At 47.4% G+C, this 23,168-nt stretch overlaps 1 protein-coding gene and 1 non-coding gene across 2 annotated transcripts; one reads left to right on the forward strand and one right to left on the reverse strand.

Annotated features, from left to right (window-relative positions):
• Positions 1–4,914: 4,914 nt before the first annotated feature.
• Positions 4,915–20,666, reverse strand: LOC139029989 (zinc finger protein 805-like). The gene is made up of 4 exons (XM_070451699.1): positions 20,281–20,666; positions 18,061–18,187; positions 12,446–12,541; positions 4,915–8,508 (listed from the first exon to the last, which is right to left on the reverse strand). Exons 1-4 carry the CDS (start codon positions 20,308–20,310, stop codon positions 7,391–7,393), a joined length of 1,371 nt encoding a protein of 456 aa, XP_070307800.1. The 5' UTR covers positions 20,311–20,666; the 3' UTR covers positions 4,915–7,390.
• Positions 8,975–9,081, forward strand: LOC139030131 (U6 spliceosomal RNA). The gene has a single exon (XR_011482438.1). It is a non-coding gene; the product is annotated as a U6 spliceosomal RNA (small nuclear RNA).
• Positions 20,667–23,168: the final 2,502 nt, after the last annotated feature.

The raw sequence follows: 23,168 nt of genomic DNA on the forward strand, positions 1-23,168 counted from the left end.
TGAGCTCACAAGCTATGGATAATTCTTAAAGCGATGCGAATGCCAGACCACCATACCTGCCTGCTGCAAAACCTGTATGCAGGTCAAGAAGCTACAGAGAATGGACACGGACCAACAGACTGGTTCAAAATTGGGAAAGGAGTATGTCAAGGCTGTATATTGTCACCTTGCTTATTTAGCTTATATGCAGAGCACGTCATGCGAAGTAACAGGCTGATGAAGAATAACCTGGAATCAAGATTGCCGGGAGAAATGATCAATAACCTCAGACACACAGACAACACCATCTTATGGCAGAAAGCCAAGAGGAACTGAAGAGCATTTTGATTATAAAGTGAGAGGAGAGTGAAAAAGCTGGCTTGAAACTCAACATTCAGAAAACGAAGATCATGGCACCCTTCCCACCACCTCATGGCAAACAGACGAGGAAACGATGGAAACAATGACAGACTTTATTTTCTTGGACTCCAAAATCACTGCAGATGGTGACTGCAGCCATGAAATTAAGACATTTGCTCCTTGTGGGTAAAAAAAAAAAAAAGAAAAAAGAAAACCAAAGAACTATGACCAACCTAGACAAGTATTAAAAAGCAGAGGCATTACTTTGCCAACAAAGGTCCATATAGTCAAGGCTGTGGTTTATCCAGCAGTCACGTGTGGATATGACAGTTGGACCATAAAGAAGGCTGAGCACTGAAGAATTGATGCTTTTGAGCTGTAGTGTTGGAGGACTCTTGAGAATCCCTTGGACTGCAAGGGGAGCAAACCAGTGAATCCTAAAGGAAATCAATACTGAATATTCATTGGAGGGACTGATGCTGAGGTTGAAGTTCCAATACTCTGGCCATCTGGAGTGAAGAGCCAACTCGTTAGAAAAGACCCTGATGCTGTGAAAGACTGAAGGCAAGAGAAGGGCATGACATATGATGAGATGGTTGGGTGGCATCACCGACTTGATGGACATGAGTTTGAGTAAGCTCCAGGAGATGGTGAATGACAGGGAAGCCTGGGGTGCTCCAGACCATGGGGTCACAAAGAGTTGGACACGACCGATTGACTGAACATTACTACTGTCAGTATTAACATGGGGCTTGCCTGGTGGCTAGGACAGTAAAGACTCTACTTGCAATGCAGAAGACCCAGGTTCGATCCCAGGATTGGGAAGATCTCCTGGAGAAGGGGGCTTCCCTGGTAACTCAGATGGTACTGAATCTGCCAGCAATGAGGGTCTGAGACACAGGTTCGACCCCTGGGTCAGAAAGATCCCCTGGAGAAGGGAATGGCAACCCCACTCCAGTATACTTGCCTGGAGAGTTCCATGGACAGAGGCGCCTGGCTGGCTGCAGTCCATGGGATTGCAGACACAATGCTTTAATGTACAAGGCTGTGAAAGTCTTAAGTGGATACCTTTTTGCAAGAATGTTGGCATTATTTATGAAAACATGATTCCTTGAGTTGGCAAGTAGCCTCTCAGGTACTGATTAAATGCTTTACATAAAAACCATACATTTGTATGTACTACTTTGCATAGTTCTTTTTTTCTATTCATATTTAGTTATCTCTTAAAGAGCAGGTAGACTTCTTAAACTACAGGTAGGCACGATGCCCAAACAGTTGCAATATTACAAGTAAGAGTCTGATCTTGGGAACATCAGGACTAAGTGCCCTCAGGTCCAAGTGGAGTGGAGTTGATAGTTTCACGTTTATGACATGATGACATATCGAGCTCCTAACAACTGGGGCCTCCTTCTTGCCCTCCTGTCCTCCTCTTCTGACCCTAAGGACTGGCAGACTTGGGTACAAATATGTGATGATGAGATGGCCCAGCTGGAAGCTCAGAGGCTTTTCAGGTCCTCAGGACCTGTTCTCATCAAGACATTATCACCATCAGCCCACCTCCTGAACCTGCAGCACCCAAGGGAGCACTAAGCCCTGGGGAGGTTTGAGATTGAGAACCACTGAGGAGATTCCCAGAACGGTGCACAAATGCAAGAACAATTAAGACACGCACCCACAACCACTTCTGCCTGTATTCATCTGGCCACAGCTTATTCACATGGTCCCAGAGTTAACTGTTAAGGAAAGATGGGACATGCTGACCTTCCAGGCATCCAGAAAGAGACAATGGAGTTTGTTAGTCATCTGGTCAGTTTATGTCACAATCCATCAGTTTGGTTACCAGACATATTATTTCTCCAATGCATTCTACACAGTCATCCTTTTATTATTCCAACAACTAAAAACCCTATCTAATTACTGAGCCTATTAGAATTTCTAGGATGTGTTGTTCTTGTAGCATGTTCAAATACTGTTCCTTAATCCCAGGAAGCTGTTAACACAAAGTAAATCACCTCCAGTCACATACAACATAGAGTGGGTCCAGGACATAGTGGATGGGTGTACTGGAAATGTTTCTCAAAAAGAGAGTGAAATAGTAGGTAACTAACCCACACACGACACAACATTGTAAACAACTACACTCCAATTTAAAAAACAAAAAGTAACCCACACAAAATAGACCCTAGAGCTACACTTAAGGCCAAAGGAAAATGATCCCAGGTGAAAGGTCTGCAGTGACAGAAGGACAGAAGATCCAAGAAAAGGGCACCTGTGACTAAAGGCAGTTAATTATCTACGTAAAACATGAACATCTCGTTGAGAACAATGGAATTACCACGTGATCCTCAACAATATCCATCACATCATGCACAAGGTTGATATTAACTTATGCTGTGTTAAAGACATGTATTATAATTTTTAAGCTTAAACACTAATAAAACAGAAGTATATACATTACCAACTAACAGTGAAGTTTAGAATGTAAATAATCTACAGAAATTTTTAAAAGAATGTGTAGACACAGAACTGAAGCAAAGATAACCACAATAGGAAGATGCATTTTAAATTAAATATGCCATCTATCACATGAAATGTATATTGAATGTTTGAATTAGACGTCAGTAGCTTTTAGTAGGCTGAAAACTATCCCCCAATATTCAGTTTATAAATCACAGTTTTGAAGATATGTTAGAGATAAAGCAAATAAAATTTTGGAAAATAAATATATTAAGAGTTATTTAAAAACAACAAAATACAAAAGTGTGCATTTGCATCTGAAAAATAGATTTAAGAAAGAAAATAGCAGGAAGACATATTTTTAAATTTGTATACAATCTTAAACATCAACTTACGTAAAATAATTTTACTCTAAGAATAAAAATTTACATCTATAAATAAATTGAAACATCTTAATGCCATCTTAATTTTTATAAGGCAGGAATAACATTGGTTAAGTTTCTACCAGATTCATACACCAAGATGAATAAATCTGTCCTGATAGATACATATAGAACTGCATATGCTAAATAGAGGATGTTTGCTTTTTAGCACAAAATAAATATATATAAAACAGACAATAAACAGGACTATAAAAAAAATCTCTAATTTGCATAGGATGAAATAAAACAGGATTAGTAACAGAAGATGTGAATGAAAACATCTAAAGATGTGCTTGAAATTGTTACAAAATAACCTATGCCTGAAGGAAGTAAAGATCATCAAAATGTGCTTTTTGAAAATAATCACATCCTCAATGCCAACTGGATAGGGCTTTTATTAAGCAGTATAAAGGGCAGAATTCCAATGGCTAGGACAAAACAGACATGATCTGGCTTTACCTTGAGAATATGGGCTTGCACTAGACACCTGCCATCTCTGCACCTCAGTTTTCTAATCATTAAATTGAAGAGGGTCTCTATGGTCCTTTAAAGTGCTCAAGTCCTATTATTCAAAGCATAATTTTGCTGATTTTAAATCATTATAAGATATGCAACTGGAAACTTTAGTGTACATGTATCAAAGCTAATGACAACCCTACATATTCTCATGAAGTGTAGTTAATGAATTCCATCAAATGGAATCTCCAGGCCAAAATGGTTTCACCAGAGAATTCTACCAAATATTTAGAGAAGAAAGAAAACCAACTCAAAATCTCAACCAGGCTGGGCGGGGGGTGGGGGGGGGCAGCGGGGTGAGGGAGAAACACTCAAAAGTTCATTTTGGGAGGCCAGTATTATTCAGACAGCAGTGTCAAAAAAATAAACTATGTAAAGGCCAATATGCTCATGATTTTACACATAAAATTTCTTGACAAAATACTGGCAAAAGGAATGTGTGTATGTCTGTGTGTTCCATATTCTACAACTACAGGGTTTACTGCAGAAATGCAAGGCTTGGTCAACATTCAAATCCAGTCAGACAATCCATCATATAAACAGGCTATAGAGGAAAAGTCGTATGATCGTATCAGCTGAAAGAGAAAAGGTATTTGACAAAATTCAACACCAATTCATAATGAAAGCTCTTTGCAAATGAGGAGGGAAACCTACCAAACTTGATTTTAAAACATCTATATAAAAACCCATACTGTCATCTTATTTAATGGTCAAGCAACACTGAATACTTTCCCGTTAACATTAAAAATAAGACATGGGCGTCCTCTTTCACCATTTCTATTCAACACTGTACTGGAAATTCTAGCTAGCAGAATAAAGAAAGGAAAAGGAAATAAAAAGCATACACCTAAGGCAGAAGAAATAAGATGTTCACTATTCCCAGGTAAGTGTATTTGCTCAGTTGTGTTCAACTCCTTGTGACCCCAGGGACTGTAGCCCAGCAGGTTCCTCTCTCCATGGATTTCCCAGGTAGGAATACTGGAGTGGGTTGCCACTTTCATGCCCCAGGGACCTTCCCAACCCAGGGATTGGACCTGGGCCCCTACACTGCAGGCGATTCTTTACCATCTGAGCTGAGCTGCAGATAGGTAACTTACTGCTTATGAAGAAAATCCTGAGGAACCTGCCAACGAAGAAACTTGCTAGAACTAATAAATGAGTCCAGCAAGGGCACAGGATACAAAGTCAACATATAAAAATTAATTTATTTCTCAATAACAGTAATGACAATGATAAAACTGAACTTAAAAACTCAATAAAAACCTAACAAAATGTGCTCAGGATATGTAAGCTGAAAATTATAAAACACTTATGAACTCAATCAGAGATCCAAATAAATGCAGAGACATACCACGTTCATGGAGTGGAAGATGCAACATAATAAAGATGCCAAGTTTCACCAAAATGATCCATAGATTAATGGAATTTCTATAAAAATCCCACAAGATGTTTTTAATATATAGACCAGTACATGTTAAAACTTACACAGAAAACCAAAGGAAAAATTGACATGGGAAGCTAAATCAATTTTAAAAACTATAAAGAAGAAAATGATAAAGAAGATGGAAGTACTTTATCCAATTTTAAGACTTAATAGCTACAGTATTCAACATAACGTATTTGCAGAGGTTTAAATACACAGATCAGTAGGATCACATAAAGAACTCAGAAACAGTACAAAAATTAACATGCCCAACAGATTTTTTTTTTTTTTGCTAATTTCAGTTCAATAGAGGCAGGATAGTCTTTTCAACTATTCAAATGGTGCCAAGAACAACTGAACATCCTTAGGCAGGAACAACCACAACCTAAACTGCACACGGTTAATACAAAAAGGAACTCAGCTTGTATCAGAGATTTAAGAACCTAGAGCTTGCTGAAGACTTCTTAGACGAGACATGAAAAGCATGAAGAGTGGCCTTCACAATAATGCCATAGATTAACACAACGGAAATGACACGGCCCACAAGGGCCACACAAAACCTGACATGGAATCATTTGAAAAGCCCTGAGAAGGGTTCAGCGTGATCACATGATTATTTTATGTCCTTCTGTACAGCATATTTCTTAACGTAGGTAATGTTATCACATGTTGCTTAAAAAAATAAAAGGAAGGAATCTCAAAATACCCTGACAAATGATGTTAGTCATTAGTCCTTATGCTGGGACTGAGCCAAAGGCGACAACTGTGGAACTCACCTGTACCTGTACTGACACAAGCTCATTTCAATCGGAAAATTTCCAGTCACGTCACTTGACAGTGAATCTTCACACACACTTTTGTAAGATTGAAAATGAGGTTCCTTCTCTGAATGTATTGCTATCATTTAGCGTAAATTAGCTGTGTGTTTTGTTCTGTTTTGGCTGCAATTCAACCTCCAGAAACTCACTGAACTGTTCGTGAAGCCTCTCTAAGGAGGAATCAGAGGGAAGAACTGGGACACGTGGGAAGGATGCACAGTTACACTGTCCTACTCACCCTACAGACAAATAAAAAGATAAAGAGATTAAGTATGAGTGTCAGCTGGTTAAAGACACATGAAACATTATGTTTCAAAAGTATCAATCGAACAGGACGGTGGCCATGGAAGTCGGACTCCGCTAAGGAGTGCGTAACAACTCACCTGCTAAAAAAAAAAAAATCATTCAGTAAAATGGGTTCATTCACACATACATCTTTGTCTCCTTAAACATGAAAGTGTAAGTCAAGCCTTCATGTTTCTCATAGACACAGGCTGCTCAAGGGTAGAGGCAATGCTGTAGGACAAAGGTGTGTGTGCCAGCTGCTCAGTCGTGTCCGACTCTGTGCCACCTCACGGACTGCAGCCCGCCAGCCTCCTGTCCACGAAATTCTCCAGGCGAGAACACTGCAGTGGGTTGCCAGTTCCTGCTCCAGAGGATCTTTCCGACCCAGGGATCCACCCGGGTCTCCTGCATTGCAGGTGGATGCTTTACTGTCTGAGCTACTAGGCAAGCAAAGGTGGCTTTAGTAAATCTTCTCAGACACACTCTCAACTGTTTAACTCCCCTGACAATGGACAGCAGTGCATGTGTATACAAGATAAATAAAAGGAACAAGGTCCTCTGATCTCTGCAACAACACTCCTCTTAACTCAGATAAACTGAGGGATGACAAAACGCCTCAGGCTCCTCGTGGATATTTGAAAGCTGTGTTTGCATTTCTTCTTCTCTTCCCTGTCTCTTCCTCTTTTGTTTAAATATCCCTGAGATAATTTTGCAGTGTAAACTGAGGAGGAAGATGTGCCTGAAGGTTTTTGCTAAATGCAAAATAAAGATTGGCTCACTCTCCTGCATGAATTTTCAGATACAGAATAAATTTCCAGGCTGACTCCATTTCTAACATGATTCTTTAGATGACAATTGATACCCTGCAAATAGGTTTTCTCACAGGGAAGAAAAATGAGGGGATTTCTTTTTGGTATGAATGATCAGATTCTGAGTAAGATGTTTCAATGGCAAAAGATTTTCCTCAGGGGTTACGTGCAGAAGTCTTTCCCCAGAAAAGAGTTCTTAGAGGTTCGGCTCTAAGTGTGGAATGACATAAGTGTGCGGAGTCGTCCCACATGTCACACTGGCAGGGTCTCCCCCAGTATGAGCCCTCTGGTGCTGAGTAAGGGATGAGCTCCACACTCACTTCACTCACATGGCTTCTCTCCACTGTGGATGATGGAGTGTCGAATGAGGCTTGTGCTCCACCAGAAGGCCTTCCCACACTCCATGCATTTGTAGGGCTTCTCTCCACTGTGAATCCGCTGGTGGCTGTTGAAGTATGATCTGCGGCTGAAGGCTTTCCCACACTCTGTGCACTTGTAGGGCTTCTCTTTGCTGTGGATGGTGAAGTGCCGGCTGAGGCCTGACCGACTGCTAAAGGCCTTCCCACATTCCTTGCACTCATACGGTTTCTCTCCAGTGTGGGCCCTCTTATGGAAGATGAAAGTGGAGCAGTAGATGAAGGCCCTTCCACACTCGGCGCACACATAGGGCTTCTCCCCGGTGTGGGTCCGCTGGTGCGTCGTGAGCTGGGCCCTGCGGTGGAAGGCCTTCCCGCACTCGAGGCACCTGTAGGGTTTCTCTCCGGTGTGGATGACGGAGTGCTGAATGAGCCTAGTGCTGTTGGAGAAGCCCCGGCCACACTCGCGGCACTCGTAGGGCTTCTCCCCGGTGTGGGTCCGCCGGTGCGCCGTGAGCTGGGCCCTGCGGCGGAAGGCCTTCCCGCACTCGCTGCACTCGTGGGGCCTCTCCCTGGTGTGGGTCAGGAGGCGCTGCAGGAGGTGTGTGCTCCTGCTGAAGGCTCTCCCATAGCCTGCGCATCCACAGGGCTTCGCTCCAGAGGGAAGCTGCTCATGTCGAACAAGGAAGCCATGTGTGTTGAAAGCTTTTCCACAATCCCCACACTTACAGGGGAAGTTTTCTTCACGAGCCAGGGGTCCTGTCACCAGCCCACGCGACTCCCGTTCACAGAGCACGTCTCTTGGAGGGACTCGCTGCTCTGCAGTCCTCAAGGGCAGACGGCCATCTGTCCCTAAACCGTGGTGATCAGCGTTCACTTTCCTAGGGAGTCCCTTCCCCTGATGGCCTGTGCCTGGTCTCAGGGGACCTTCCTGCATCTCCAACGGCCCACCCCCATCCTTGGTGTGCACCAGCTGGGAGTGTTCTGAGTCCCACTGAGTCAGTCGTTTCTGGGGCGAGACTTCGTCAGATGAGGCTGGGTGGGAAGGGGCAGGCTGTGGGGCCTCAGGGTTTCTGTTGTCACCTGGAGGGAAGACAATACACAAAAAGGCTTGTAAGTGACGGCAGAGTAGAGGAAACTAAATCACCATGTCAGTGGGAATAAGATGAACACAGGGGCCATCTTTTCAGCCTGCTGTCTGTTCAGGTCTCTGAAACCCAAGTTTGTAATTTCTTTCTTTCTCCTGTTTGAATTCTTGAAAAATTTAAAGGGAAAGCCCGGGGGGAGAGTATGGACAGGGGACAGAATGTCTGGAGACAAGGAGGGCAGAGAGGAATGGTGACAGTGCGTGTGGTGAGTCTGCTGCGACCCACAGCACCTCATGGTGCTACGCACAGGGGAGCCAGCGAAGAGGTGCCGCGTGCTCCCAGGTGGGCGACAGGGGTGGGCTGTGGAGGCTTCCTGGTGAGGGCAGCCCTACGGGTGCGGCAGGAGCTGCAGTACACAGAAGATGACAAGGTTCTTTCAGCCTTAGGAAAGAGAACGCACAGTGCTCGCTTCGGCAGCACATATACTAAAATTGGAACGATACAGAGAAGATTAGCATGGCCCCTGCGCAACGATGACATGCAAATTCGTGAAGCGTTCCATATTTTTACATTTCTCCAAGGAAGACATACGGATGGCAAAAAAACACATGAAAAGATGCTCAACATCACTCATTATCAGAGAAATGCAAATCAAAACCACAATGAGGTACCATTACATGCCAGTCAGGATGGCTGCTATCCAAAAGTCTACAAGCAATAAATGCTGGAGAGGGTGTGGAGAAAAGGGAACCCTCTTACACTGTTGGTGGGAATGCAAATTAGTACAGCCACTATGGAAAACAGTGTGGAGATTCCTTAAAAAGCTGGATATAGATCTGCCATATGACCCAGCAATACCACTTCTAGGCATACACACTGAGGAAACCAGATCTGAAAGAGACACGTGCACCCCAATGTTCATCGCAGCACTGTTTATAATAGCCAGGTCATGGAAGCAACCTAGATGCCCATCAGCAGACGAATGGATGAGGAAGCTGTGGTACATATACACCATGGAATATTACTCAGCCATTAAAAAGAATTCATTTGAATCAGTTCTAATGAGATGGGTGAAACTGGAGCCCATTATACAGAGCGAAGTAAGCCAGAAAGATAAAGACCATTACAGTATACTAACACATATATATGGAATTTAGAAAGATGGTAACGATAACCCTACATGTAAAAAAAGAAAAAGAGACTCAGATGTATAGAACAGACTTGTGGACTCTGTGGGAGAAGGCGAGGGTGGGATGTTTCAAGAGAACAGCATCGAAACATGTATATTATCTAGGGTGAAACAGATCACCAGCCCAGGTTGGATGCATGAGACAAGTGCTCGGGCCTGGTGCACTGGGAAGACCCAGAGGGATGGGGTGGAGAGGGAGGTGGGAGGGGGGACCAGGATGGGGAATACATGTAAATCCATGGCTAATTCATTTCAATGTATGACAAAAACCACTGCAATGTTTTAAAGTAATTAGCCTCCAACTAATAAAAATAAATGGAAACAAAAAAATTAAAAAAAAAAAGGAAAGAGCACGCACAAAGGCACACAGTCTTCCAGAACCAGGGAGCTGCCCTGCATGAGAGCACGAGGTTGCAAAGAGGAGGGCTCTGAGATGGGATTAGTGTCCTTACGGGAAGAGAGAGGAGACAGCTTGCTCCTTTTCACTGCCACATGAGGACAGAAGGAGAAAGCTGCCATCTGAACACAGAGGAGCGGGCCCTCCTCAGCCGGGATCTGCCAGCACCTTGATCCAGGTCTTCCCAGATTCCTGAAGTGACAGAACAAAGTCTGCTGCTTGAGCTACCTGGGCTGTGGCTTTCTTGTTACAGCAGCCCACGCTGAGACAGGAGGGCATGAGCAAGGTTCTCAGGCTGGAGCCCGGGGATGTTAAGTGCATTATGTTCAAAAAGAAACGAATAAGCAGAGAAATAATTCCATTCCTACATCAACTAGTCAAGGTCATTCATGAATCAGTGATGACAACGGGCCCACAGAGCCGTGAAGTGAAACCAGTACCTGAGCTCCACCGAACAGAAGTTAGGGTCATGTGATATTATGGTCTCTGACCACAAAAACCTAGGCCTGAATTCCAGAACTCAGCGTGAGCTTTATGGCATCTGGCAAGGCACTCAAATGTCACAGGCCTTCATTTTCCTCTTTTGAAAATTAGAGCTAAAACGAGAACCTGTCTTGTAGGACTGCGGTGACGCTGAAGTGACACACCACCTATACCATGCGAGTAGGCCAGACACAGGGCAGAGAAATCAATCAGACTTCACTTTTTATTATGGACTAGTCCAATATGCGCACCAGGGACCTGACCAGGAAGCAGGTAAACTGAAGGCGTGAGAACAAGAATGTGTGGGTTAACCTTGGAGAGTTTTTTAAGAATAAAAGGATGAACCTATCTGCAGGGCAACAATGGAGACTCAGGCACAGAGAGCAGACGTGTGGACACAGTGGGGGAGGAGAGGGTGGGAGAGCAGTATCGGAACACAGACATCACCGTGTGGAAAACAGCCAGGCAGTGGGAGGTGAGGGTGGAAGCTACACACAGGACACTCGGGTGACAGGTGAGGCTTTAAGGATGAAGCAGCACACGGACCAGGCTCTACTGTGGACACGAAGACGTGCTGAGACCTCGGGGGCTGGGGAGCGGCTGCGAGGGTCAGTGCGGGAGACAGGCCAGACCAACGGGCACAGAGCAGAGGCAGAGAGACCAGCCAGGAGCGTGCTGGCATCGCCCAGGCAGAAGCCGGAAGCCTGGACTGGGAGCATGGGGACGGGCCTCGCATAGCTGGCGGAGGTGATGGACTCGAGACGTGCGCACGGAACGGACAGGGTTTGGTGCCACCTGGATGGAGGCGCTGGTGGAGACGGGGGTGCCAAGGAGCTGTCTGAGGTGTGCCCGCCTCCTGACCTGCTCGCGAGGCGGGAGGAGTGGGCAAGGTCTGAGCTCTCTCTCGGGTGTGTTGGGTGTGAGGTGCCTTGAGGTTCAGGCAAAGAAGACAGAAGACGAGAGCAAGAGGGCGCATCTGTCCGCTCAATGCTGGGAATGTCGGCGGCAGAGAGGGTGGCAACGGGCCCCAGCTGTCCAGAAGGAAACGTGAGACCCTGCCCTGACTCGCAAGCACTAGTCCTGTGACACCAACAGCTCGCGTCTGCTGAGCCGCTGTCTACGGTCAGGTCCAGTGAGGAGCAACTTCACACGCAATCTATTACATCCTGTAACCACCCAATGAGGCAGAAACCATGAGGACTGCAAATGTCCAGGACCGGACAGAGTGTAACCAACCACGCTCAGCAAACCATTGCTTTCCTCTCCGTGGACACACGCAGCCTCTCTTCCCAGCCCTGGCACCAGATGACAAGGTCAAGTCGCAAGTCAGTGGGATATGAGGGAAACACCGTGCTGGGAGTTGCTGTGACACTTCCTTCTCTGTCTCCCCTCTGCCAGCTGGAGGATGCCAGGAACCCTGGAGGGCCCACACGAATGACAGGAGGCACCCCAGTCCCAAAAAACTGCCTGCTCACAGCTCCCCACAGACCCACGTGGTTCTTGGCTCAAGAAGAACACTTTTCTGTAGACTGTGCCACAGAGATTCTGGAATACACCTGTTCGAGCAGCTAGATTTACCTTGACCAAATGCACAGACAAAGATCACGGAACATCCTTGGGCCACAAGGCTGTGTGCTGTGTCACACCTAGTCTTTAAGCTTACGCTCATGGAGCTGAGAGCCTGAACTGACCTGACACACCCCACACCTCCCAGCAGCATCACAGGGCAGGGCAAGCATGGGTCCAAAGGCTGCAGGGATCCCCCGCGCCCATGACAAGAACATTCTCGCAGAGCGGACGGGCCGTGGCCTCCATGAGGTGTGCATGTTGCCCTGACCGCCCTGGCCAGCTGCGGGTACTCACACGAGCAGGAGTCAGGGGTGGGCCCTCTCTTCGACGTCTGTGACTCAGGGCCAGGCTCCGCTGGGGGGATCAGCTCTGGCTCAGGCAAAGGACATCCTGTTCAGAGAGAAGAAAAGAGAATGTGGGGATGTGTGGGAAGAAGAAGCCTCTCAACCGAGACCAGGACTGCAGGGTTTGGAAGAGAACCCAACATGTGGCTGCCCCCCTCCAGGCAAACAGAACCCTGCACCTGGGAAACATGTGAGAACACCACCCTCGGTCCCCAAAGACAAAGATGTGACCACTGGCTGCACAGACAGGACCCCTCCCCGATCTCCATCCCCAGATCCCCGCACCGCTCAGACTATTTCCTGAGGACTTTACCTAATTCACTGGAGTCAGGGGCCTCTGCCTGCCTCCGTGATCACTAGCAACACCCAGGGTATCCTGTTACCAGCACAGAACAGGTCAGACAAAGTCTGTGGGGAGAAGTCCAAGTACCCGTGGTCTTAAATGCTTCCCAGGTGCTGGTGACCAGACTGGCAGGCTATGGACCCTGGTCTCCATCGTCACACAGACAGCAGCTAAGGTCCACAGGTGGCCCACGTCACCTGCTTCTGCCCTTGGGAAGCAGCTTACGATGTCTGTGAGGGGACTGGCCTCAGCACCAGGACCAAGGATATGGAGAAACAGACACCTGAGTTGGCACCCCCACCTGGGAGCCAGCATCACCTCTGAGCTTCTTCTTAGACAACATGATACATTTCCTTTCGGGCACAGACTGCTCCAAACACACATCAACAAAGGAGGGGGTCAGGGACGCAGATAAGTCGCTGCTGGAGGTACGGGGCCCACACAGAAAGTGCACCCGCGGCGCAGATCCTAAACCACGGCCCAGGACTCATCAGTCATCACTAGGCAGATGTTCACCCCATCTGCTCATGTGCTCAGGGACAGGGCAATGCAAATTAAGGAGCCTGCCCTCTGCTGTCAGGAGTCATGCCCCCTGTGACCCCGGGGACTCTGCATATGCTGCCCTGTCCAGCTGGAAGGCTGCTTTGTCCCACTTTCCTCTGACTAGCTTACTCTCCATTCTTTGCTTCTCAGCTCAAACGTCACCTCCTGAGAAGATGTCACTAAACTGTGGCTTCTGAGTCTAGGAGCTTCATCAGTTTGCCATGTTGCCATGGCATTTTCTTAACCCTAAGGGTAAGTTAAAACTCATATTTAGTGGAGTTTCTGTTTCCAGTTCTGCCTGTAAGGAGCTTCCGAGTCCCCACTCCATCTGAACAACAAGTGGAAAGCTGAACAGACAGAAAAATCGAGCCGTCTTGGGTCAGTAACAGAGGCTAGGGAACAGGGTAAGCTGCTGTCCCCAAGACTGGAGACACAGGGAATACAGTGAGTCACGGGAGCAGAGAGCAGTGAGCAGGAGCTGCCACGGGAACCAGCGCCAGGTGAGGAAACCCGAACCATAATTAAAGAACTGCGGCAGGTTCAGAGCAGACAACTCTGAGAGGAGAAGTCAAGTGGGGCCCAGTAACAGGCGGGCCCTCACAATATCGTGAGATCTATCTCCACATCATGTGCAGCTGTCGAGAAAAACTGGCGAGTCATGCTAAAAGTCAAAGGGCATAGTTTGAAGAGCTAGAGCAAGCATCAGAACCTGACAGGCCAGGGATGCTGGAACTATCAGATCAGGAATTTTAAATGACAATGATGAATATGCTAAAGGCTTTAATGAACAAAGTAGACAGCATCGAAAAACAGACGGGCAATGTAAGCAGATAGAAGGAAACTCTAATTTAGAAGCAAAAAGAAATGTTACAGATCAAACACCACTGATGAATGCCTTTGATGAACTTATTAGTAGACTGGATGTGAGAACTGATGTCCCCCAACCTCAAGACTTATAATAAAATTGCAGTACTGAAGACAGTGTGATATTGGTGAAAGATAAATGGAACAGAATTGGAAGCACAGGAACAGACTCACATAATACACTCAACGATTGTTGACAAGGTGCAAAAGCAACACAACAGAGCCAAGTTGGTCTCCTCCACAATCGGTGGAGCAACAGGACACCCACGTGTAACAGGTGCCATTGAGACAGAGAGCTTACACCCCCCACCAAAATGAGCTCAAGGTGAATCACAGACCTAAACGGAATACAAGCCCATAAAACCCCTAGGAGACATTACAGGACAAAACCTAGGCGACTACAGGTGCGTGATACCTCCCTAGACACAATCCCAAAGGCATAACCCAGGAAGGAAATGACTGACAAGCTGGACTTCATAAAAATTATAAACCTGTGCTCCGCCAAAAGATAGGAGAGGACAAGCCACACACAGACAGGAGAAAATATTTGCAAAAGACATATCTGATAAAGGACAGTTGTCCAAAAATACAAATATTTCTTAAAATTAGACAGTAAGAAAACAACCCCATTTTAAAATGAGCCAAATACCTTAACAGTCAGCTTCCCAAAAGCAAGAACAAAGACCTTAAAAGATATCTCACCAAAGGCAATAAACAGATGGAAAACAAGCATATGAAAAGATGCTCCACAGACTGTCATCAGTTCAGTTAAGTCGCTCCGTCGTGTCTGACTCTTTGCAACCCCATGGACTGCAAAACGCCAGGCCTCCCTGTCCATCACCAACTCCCACAGTTTGGTTAAACTCATGTGCATCAAGTCAGTGATGCCATCCAACCATCTCATCCTCTGTGGTCTCTTTCTACTTCTGCCTTCAATCTCTCCCTGCATCAGGGTCTTTTCCAATGAGTCAGTACTTCACATCCAGTGACCAAAGTATTGGAGCTTCAGCTACAGTGTCGGTCCTTCCAAAGAATATTCAGGACTGATTTCCATTAGACTGTCATCAGGGAAATGCAAATTAAACCTAGACACCAGTGCACACCTATGAGGAGGGGTAAAACAGGAACACTGACAACACCAAATGCTGGGGAGGAGGCTGAGCTCCAGGAACCCTCATTCCATGCTGGTGGAAATGTAAATGATGCCCATTCTGAAGTCTGGTGGGCTCTCAAAAAACTATACATGCCCTCACCACAGGATCCATCAATCAGTCCTCACTCTGTACCCAAAGGTCCTGAAAACTTACACCTGCATAAAAACCTGCATGCCTGCACATGGATATTTACAGCAGCTTTTCTCATAACTGCCAAAATTTGGAAGCAACCAGATGTGCTTCCCTTGTGGCTCAGCTGGTAAAGAATCTGCCTGCAATGTGGGAGACCTGGGTTTGATCCCTGGGTTGGGAAGATCCCCTGGAGAAGGGAAAGGCTACCCACTCCAGTATTGTGGCCTGGAGAGTTCCATGGACAGTCCATGGGGTCAGAAAGAGTCGGACAGGACTGAGCGACTTTCACTTCAGATTTCTTCAGTGGGTAAGTGGATGAACTATGGTACATCCAGACAATATTATTCAGCACCAAAAAGCCACGAAAGGACGTGAAGAAACAGATGCCCATTACTGAGTGAAAGAAGCCAATCTGAAAAAGCTAAGTACTATCAGATGACAGCTATATGACATTCTGGAAAACACAAATGGAGATAGTCAAAAAAGATCAGAGGCTGGTGAGGGTTGGGGGTGAAGAGATAGGACTTTTAGGGCCACAAAAGTAATCTGGACGCTACTATGATGGATACATGTCATCTGTCCAAACTCACGGAATGTACAATACCAAGAGTAAACCCTAACGCACACTATGGACTTGATGTCATCATGTGTTCATGTAAATACATCAGCTGTAACGAATGTACCATGTAGGGGAACACAGATAATGAAAGAGGCTATGATCCCTTGGAGGAGGAAATGGCAACCCGCTCCAGTATTCTTCCTGGAGAATCCCATGGGCAGAGGAGCCTGGCTGCTACAGTCCATGGGGTCGCAGAGTCAGACACGCTGAGTGACTAAACAACAGCCAATGCGCCTGTGCAGGGAGCAGACTGTGGGAAATCTCTGTACTTCCTCTCAATTTTGTGAACCTAAAACTGATTTTTAAAAAACAGTCTTAAAAAGGCATTTTTTACAGGTATGACCATATTCCAGGGACTATGCCAAGCAGTTTAATTTCAATGTATTAAAAAAAGAACTGAATTAAGCTTATGTACTAATTTAGAAAAGAAATGACTTACGTATCTAAAATATTGAGCCTCTTCATTCAAGAAAAAGGTAAATGTCTGCACGGATCTGAGTCTTTTTAGGTCCTAAAAGGACTATTTTGACTGTCCTTGTGGACCTTGCACGAAAACTTCTATTGCAGGATCTCCTTACAGTACCCACATGAAGTACACAGTGCAATAAGCGCCATTTTACAGATCATGAAACGGGGGCTCAGGCAGATGAGATGATGTGCTGCAGCCAGGACTCGGTGAATGGCTGAGCCAAGGTGAAAACCAAGGTCTGCTCACCTCTGGCACCTGGCCTATTTGCGCACAAAGCTACCCAACGCTGTTTCACAGAACGCTGAGTCCACGTGTAGGCGACGACCAGGACAAGGAGGGTGGTGTCGTCATTAGCGGCAGTGGCGGCGGCAGGGGCCCACAAAGGCTAAAGCTGCTCTCACTCAGCCTCAGGCCGGCCGGCCATGCAAGGAGGACGCTGCGCGACCTCAGGCACTGCCTATGCGAGGATGGGCACGCTGCAGCGTTCAGTCACTGGCCCAGGGACACGCCGCTCGTGGGCAGGGCAGCAGGGCGGGGATGAGCCGCCAGGGGCCTAGCGCCGGACCTGCTCTCCCAGGCGCTCGTCAGGGGAGCGGCGCACAGCGGCTGTGAGGCCAGCAGCCTCAGACAAGTGGCTGTGGCGGGCAGAGGGCCACACGAGCGGGGCGTCAGAGCTCAGGAGGCGGCCGGAGGGAGGGGCCGATTCACGAACCACGAAAAGTAAAACCTCGGGGTGGGAATCCCACACTGTGATTGGATCAGATAGAGACATTCGTACAAACATCAAGTCACTTACTCTTGTCAAGATTTCACAAAAGAAAGGGCTCGTGCCACCAAAAAGCGCAAAGGAGAGCCTTTCATGAGCAAGATGTGCCCTTAGAGTGGACAAGCTTTCTCAGTCACTCATGCCAACAGCCCTACTTTCCTCACCATCTGAGGACAGCGTGTGGGAGAATGCCATGAGGCGAGCATGAACAGACACACAAGACAGACATCCGGCAGGAAACAGAGGTGGGGGGGTGCGGGTGGCAGAGAGAAAGCACTTGGAGACTACTTCTTTCTGCAGAGTAGCTGCAGCAGCAAAAGAAAGCGCTGTGAAAGGAAAGCCACAGGGCGGGCCCAGAGAGAGGCGGAAAGGGAGCCCCAGAAGCCGGGGCCGAACACACTTCTCTAAGTCACTGCATCGGTCCCTCGGGGAGCCCAGCAGGCATGAGACGCCCCCGTTCCGTCCCGACACACCCTTCTCCTTTGGCTGTGACCAAAGACAAACTAGTCTTCTGGTCCAACCGTCCCTCATTGAGACCTACGGGGCCCAGGCAGGAAGAGGTGAGAACAGAAAACAACTGAAGCTCTGGGGGAGGAGGCGGGCGGGCCGCAGAGGCCTTCTCAGCCCGCCGGGCCTGGAGCCAGAGGGAGAAGACAACAGAGTGGGGGGCCTTACCCAGAGACACCAGAAGCCTGCAGGTCTCCAGCATCACCTCCCAGTACAGCGTCCTCTGGACGGGGCCCAGATACCCCCACTCCTCCTGGGTGAAGGTCACAGCCACGTCCTCGTAAGTAACAGGCACCTGGAGAATCAACAGAGGCAGCGGGGTTGGTCTTGGGGCTCTTGGTGCGATCAGAGCCCATTCCTTTCCATGGCGAAGACGCAGAGATCGGACACCTCCCTCGGGCTGAGCTCGGGGCAGGACACAAGGAGGCGGCCACCACCCGGCGGTGACCTCAGCCACGGAGGAGATGGAAGCTTCCCATGTGGGAGCCAACGGAGAACGACACGGGGTCAGTACCGTCTGCAGGGGCGCTGGGGCACAGAAGGTAAGGGCACGACGATTTCAGAAAAATGAGAAAGAAAAAGGGTGAAAATATGACTGATATCCCAACACCAATAGTAATCAAAGCAACAGCACCCCGCACCCACTGGTCCCCACTGCATGCCTGCCTCGGGCTGAGCGCGTTGTATGCTTTGTTAAAGTGACTGAAAGTCCCCAGCCTGAATCCAAAGTCCTCAATCAACACTTGCCTGTGGAACAACTTCGTACATCACGCACACCTCACAGGAGCATCACCCGAAGCGGTGACAGCTGCATGGAAGCGGACAGGCCTGTATGGGCTCTGTTGCTTTCTGAATCCTGGAGACTCCCAGGGAGAATCCACAGGAACCACCCCTGCTCATCTCTATCTGAGACCTGTCAGCATGTGTCCCGGAGCAAATGCCTCAGGACCAGGGAGCACGAATTGCTGAGGACGGTGCAGGCTGTAGTCAGGCCTCGGATGGGCTGTCTGTCCTGGCTGAGCAGGATGGAGCCTCCAGCAAATGAGCTGGCCCCCGGACACGCCTGCTGCAGATGCTCTCAAAGGGTGTCGGGGGAGTAAGACAGACAAGATGGCTCCATAAGGCGGTCTTTACTTCTGCAGAAGGGTATACTGCAAAGGTCTGGGAGCAAGCACCCGGAGCGGGAAATCCACTGTTTTTATTCCTAAAATGAGGGTTCCCTCCTCCAGCTGCTCACAGGCTGAGAGTCACACAGTTATAATCTTCCTGGAGGCCACCTAAGTTTTTGATTGGATGATTTATAGTAACTGTTTAACTCACCCCTTTAGTTCTTTACTAATGTCCAGGATAAAGCCCTTGAAATTAGCCCGCTAAAACATCCTCGTGAGGAAGGAGAATCAGGAACTGAAAAGAACAAAGGGCTGGCAACTAGCTGCCATTTTAGAAATCTTATAAGCCGGTTATATACCTTTCTGTTCAACAAACTGAAAGTGGTTAAACAGGAGATGGCAAGAGTGAACATCGACATTTTAAGAATCAGAGAACTAAAATGGACTGGAATGGGCAAATTCAATTCAGATTACCATTAGATCTACTACTCTAGGAAACAACCCCTTTACAAGAAATGGAGTAGCCCTCATAGTCAACCGGAGTCCGAAATTCAGTACTTGGGTGCATCTCAAAGACAACAGAATCATCTCGGTTCGTTTCCAAGGCAAACCATTCAATATTACAGTAATGCAAGTCTATGCCCCAACCACTAATGCTGAAGAAGCTGAAGTTGAACGGTTCTATGAAGCCCTATAAGACCTTCTAGAACTAACACCAAAAAAAGACGTCCTTTTCATCATGGGGACTGGAATGCAAAGGTAGGGAGTCAAGACATACCTGGAGTAACAGGCAAGTTTGGCCTTGGAGTACAGAATGGAGCAGGGCAAAGGCTAATAGAGTTTTGCCAGGAGAATGCTCTGGTCACAGCAAACACCCTCTTCCAACAACACACAGGAAGAGACTCTACAGATGGACATCACCAGATGGTCAATACAGAAATCATACTGATCATACTCTTTGCAGCCCAAGATAGAGAAGCTCTATACAGTCAACAAAAACAAAACCTGGAGCTGACTGTGGCTCAAATCTTTAACTCCTTCTTGCCAAACTCAGACTTAAATAGAAAGAAGTAGGGAAAACGACTAGACCATACAGGTATGACCTAATTGAACTCCCTTACGATTATAAAGTGGAAGTGACAAGCAGAATCAACGGATTAGATTTGATAAAGAGTGCCTGAAGAACGATGGAAGGAGTTTTGCGACTTTGTACAGGAGGCAGTGATCAAGACCATCCCCAAGAAAAACAAATGCAAAAAAGGCGAAATGGTTGTCTCACCCGCATGGGGCCCATCCACACCGCCGCCATCGCGGGGCCTTGTGGAGAGCGTGGGCCGCAGCGGCGGCTCCAGGATTCACCGCCCGCCGCCCGGAGGCTGCTAGGGCGGGGAGACCTCGGCGGACCGTCGCTCTCCGAGCCTCAGTAGCCCAGGCGTAGAGGCCCAGGCCATCGCGTCAGAGCTGCGGGGACGGATCGGGGCCCCGGCGGGCGCTCAGGAGCCACCCCTGTGGCGGAGGACCCGGGGCGGATGTGAGGCTCGCACACTGACCGACGCAGAGGTGAGGACAGCTTCCTCACCAGCCTCCCCAGCTCCGGCCGGGGACACGCGGCCACGCCGGCTTTTCAGCCCCTACAGCCCCAGGCACACTTTGGACGCCGACTGATGACGCACAGTCGTTAAAGCGCCCGGAAGTCCCGGCCCGGCCCGCGGCTGTCATTGGCCCAGCACCGGCGCAAACACGCGGCCTCAGAGTTCTGGGTAACGTAGTTTTTCACCCGCGCAAACCAGAAAGGAAGGGGACAATCGGGTCCTGACCCTGGAATTCTGTCATCTGCTGCTTTCTGTTCACCCCCAGGATCACTTTCAGGCTCCCTGTGTAGAGCCTTCTAGGCGCTCAGAGGAAGTTGTAATATGTTTTGTGCGTGTTCTAGACATATACCCAGGAACTGTTTAATCTACCACAGTAAGATACGCAGAAATGGTAATGACTGATACGAAGGGCCAAACTTATGTTCCACAGATCCCTAAACACTTGAGATGGGGAACATCGCAAAGGGCCCGGCGGGGAAGATCGGGACGGGTCAGGGGGCGGAAGCAAACAATGCGCGGTCCAGAGCTTTTGTTTTCGATAGGAGAGGGGAGGCAAGGCGGGATAAATGGCTTGGTATTGGCTAGTCTGAATCCTGTCAAGCCTTGGAGCATGGAGGGCGTCCTTATTTGCCTGGCACAGGCCGTATAGTCTATTGAAGTCTATTGAAGTGTAAGAGTCGGAAAGAGAAGGGGTTTCTATTAGGAGATTTGGCTTGTTTAATCTACAGATGAAAGGATAGCCCCTAAGAGTAGTCTGTTACCTCTAAGAAGTGGCTAGCCCTGAAAGGAGCAGTCTTGGAATCCTCTGGTGGGTTAATGGTTAGGGCTCTGTGCTCTCACGGCAGAGGGTCCAGGTTTGATCCCTGGTCAGCGAACTAACATCCAGAAAGCTGCAGGGGCCCAGCAGTCAATCAATCAGTAGAGAGGTAGAGACCAAAAAAAGAGGCAGAGGGGAAACAAAACAACAAATACATGCTTAAAACATGGATCTCCAAATGAAAAAGTCACAGTAGACAGAAATTTCCTTCAAGCCATCTATCTGGTTACAACAAGGGCAGAAGTATAATGAGGTGGTCTGACTAGTGGCTTAGTCAGACCACTAGAGGCTTATGCTCGACACTGCTTCAAGGCAGGCAAAGGATGTTACCCATTTATAATTTACCTTAGACCATTCAATTGTCAGGTATGTAACATAGCTGTGAACAGATTACAGATCTTTAACCCTCAAATCTCAAGGATGATGTCACTGACCATTCCAGAGGCTGCAGGCACCCCACAACTGAGATAGGAAATGTGGTCTATGGGTCAGAGCCTGAGTACCAAGGGGAGCGGTATGTACAACCAGAGACCAGACTCGAATAGGTCTCCAGTATCGCGTCTCTCTAGAGGGCCCTCCCAGCTGAACCAAACACTCCCATATCATCTCAGTAAAACTCACAGACAGGTCTATGAACTCCACTAAGCCTGCAACAACACACTCTTTAATCTCCAGTTATGCACATTTAATAATGCTGGAATTATAACACCATATTCGTTAATCTTCCCTTTCTTGAAGTCAAAGGCTACAAGTTTCAACAGTAGGAACAAACAGTAAAGGAGAAATTGTTGACATATGTGCACTGGAAATGCACGGCGTTAACCTGGTTGTTAACAAATCTGTAGAAATAGAGGCAAATACAGGGAATATTTGCAACTCAAATCACTTGGCAATATATCTAGATACAAGATTTATTGAGAGGCATGATTCCTTCTCATCAGATATTCTCTATATTTTGTCTTCATTAAATCCTGAACAGGTGTAAGAATTTCTGCTGTGACGTAACTTGCTACAATGATTTATGTGTATTTAAACCTTCACCTCAAAACTGTGACTTATTTTTGTCATAGGAAACTGTATTTGCTTAGTATTTGTTAAAGAAATTTGAACTTCTATCCCATTTTGCTATCATTTAAGTCACTGTGAAAATGACTTACCATGCCGTGCTATCCTTTGAACGTCACAATTTTCCCTTGGTTAATATTTAGGGTCTTAGATTTTGGGATGCTTGCTATCATGCCCAGAAAGGATGAATGGCTCAGTATAGGTATTGTCTGTGTATTGTCTGCTATGCTTCTGAAGGTCAAAAATCTTGTTATGTTCCAAGCAGAGTGCCCAGTAAAAATACTGGGCTCTGAGGTCCTAATGAGCTCCCCTAGGAGCCATTTCACACGTGCTGTTGAAGTTCACTGACAGAACTTAAACTAGGCGCTCGTAACGCCTAAGGCTTCCCTGGTGGCTCAGATGCTAAAGTATCTGCCTGCAATGTGGGAGGCCCGGGTTCGATCCCTGGGTTGGGAAGATGTCCTGGAGGACGAAATGGCAACCCATTTCAGTACTCTTGCCTGGAAAATTCCATGGGTGGAGGAGCCTGGTAGTCTGCAATCCATGGGATCACAGAGTCGGACACGACTGAGCAACTTCTCTGGAACTCCAAAGGCTTGTCCCTGGCTTCCTCTAGACTCCAATCCTTGTACCTTTCCCCTTATCTGAGATCGCTTTGTAATCTTCCGCTGTGACAAAACACAGATGCTAAGC

Source organism: Odocoileus virginianus, chromosome 20, assembly GCF_023699985.2.
Source record: "Odocoileus virginianus isolate 20LAN1187 ecotype Illinois chromosome 20, Ovbor_1.2, whole genome shotgun sequence".
Classification (NCBI taxonomy): Eukaryota; Metazoa; Chordata; class Mammalia; order Artiodactyla; family Cervidae; genus Odocoileus; species Odocoileus virginianus.

What these genes read in the sequence shown, in the direction of transcription:
- LOC139029989 (XM_070451699.1), bottom strand. Translation starts at nt 20,310, where the DNA reads ATGGCGGCGGTGTGGATGGGCCCCATGCGG. An exon ending in TGTGGATGGGCCCCATGCGG is followed by an intron (nt 18,188 to 20,280) that starts GTGAGACAACCA and finishes TTGATTCTCCAG; the next exon opens with GTGCCTGTTACTTACGAGGA. An exon ending in CACCCCTGACTCCTGCTCGT is followed by an intron (nt 8,509 to 12,445) that starts GTGAGTACCCGC and finishes TCTTCCCTCCAG; the next exon opens with GTGACAACAGAAACCCTGAG.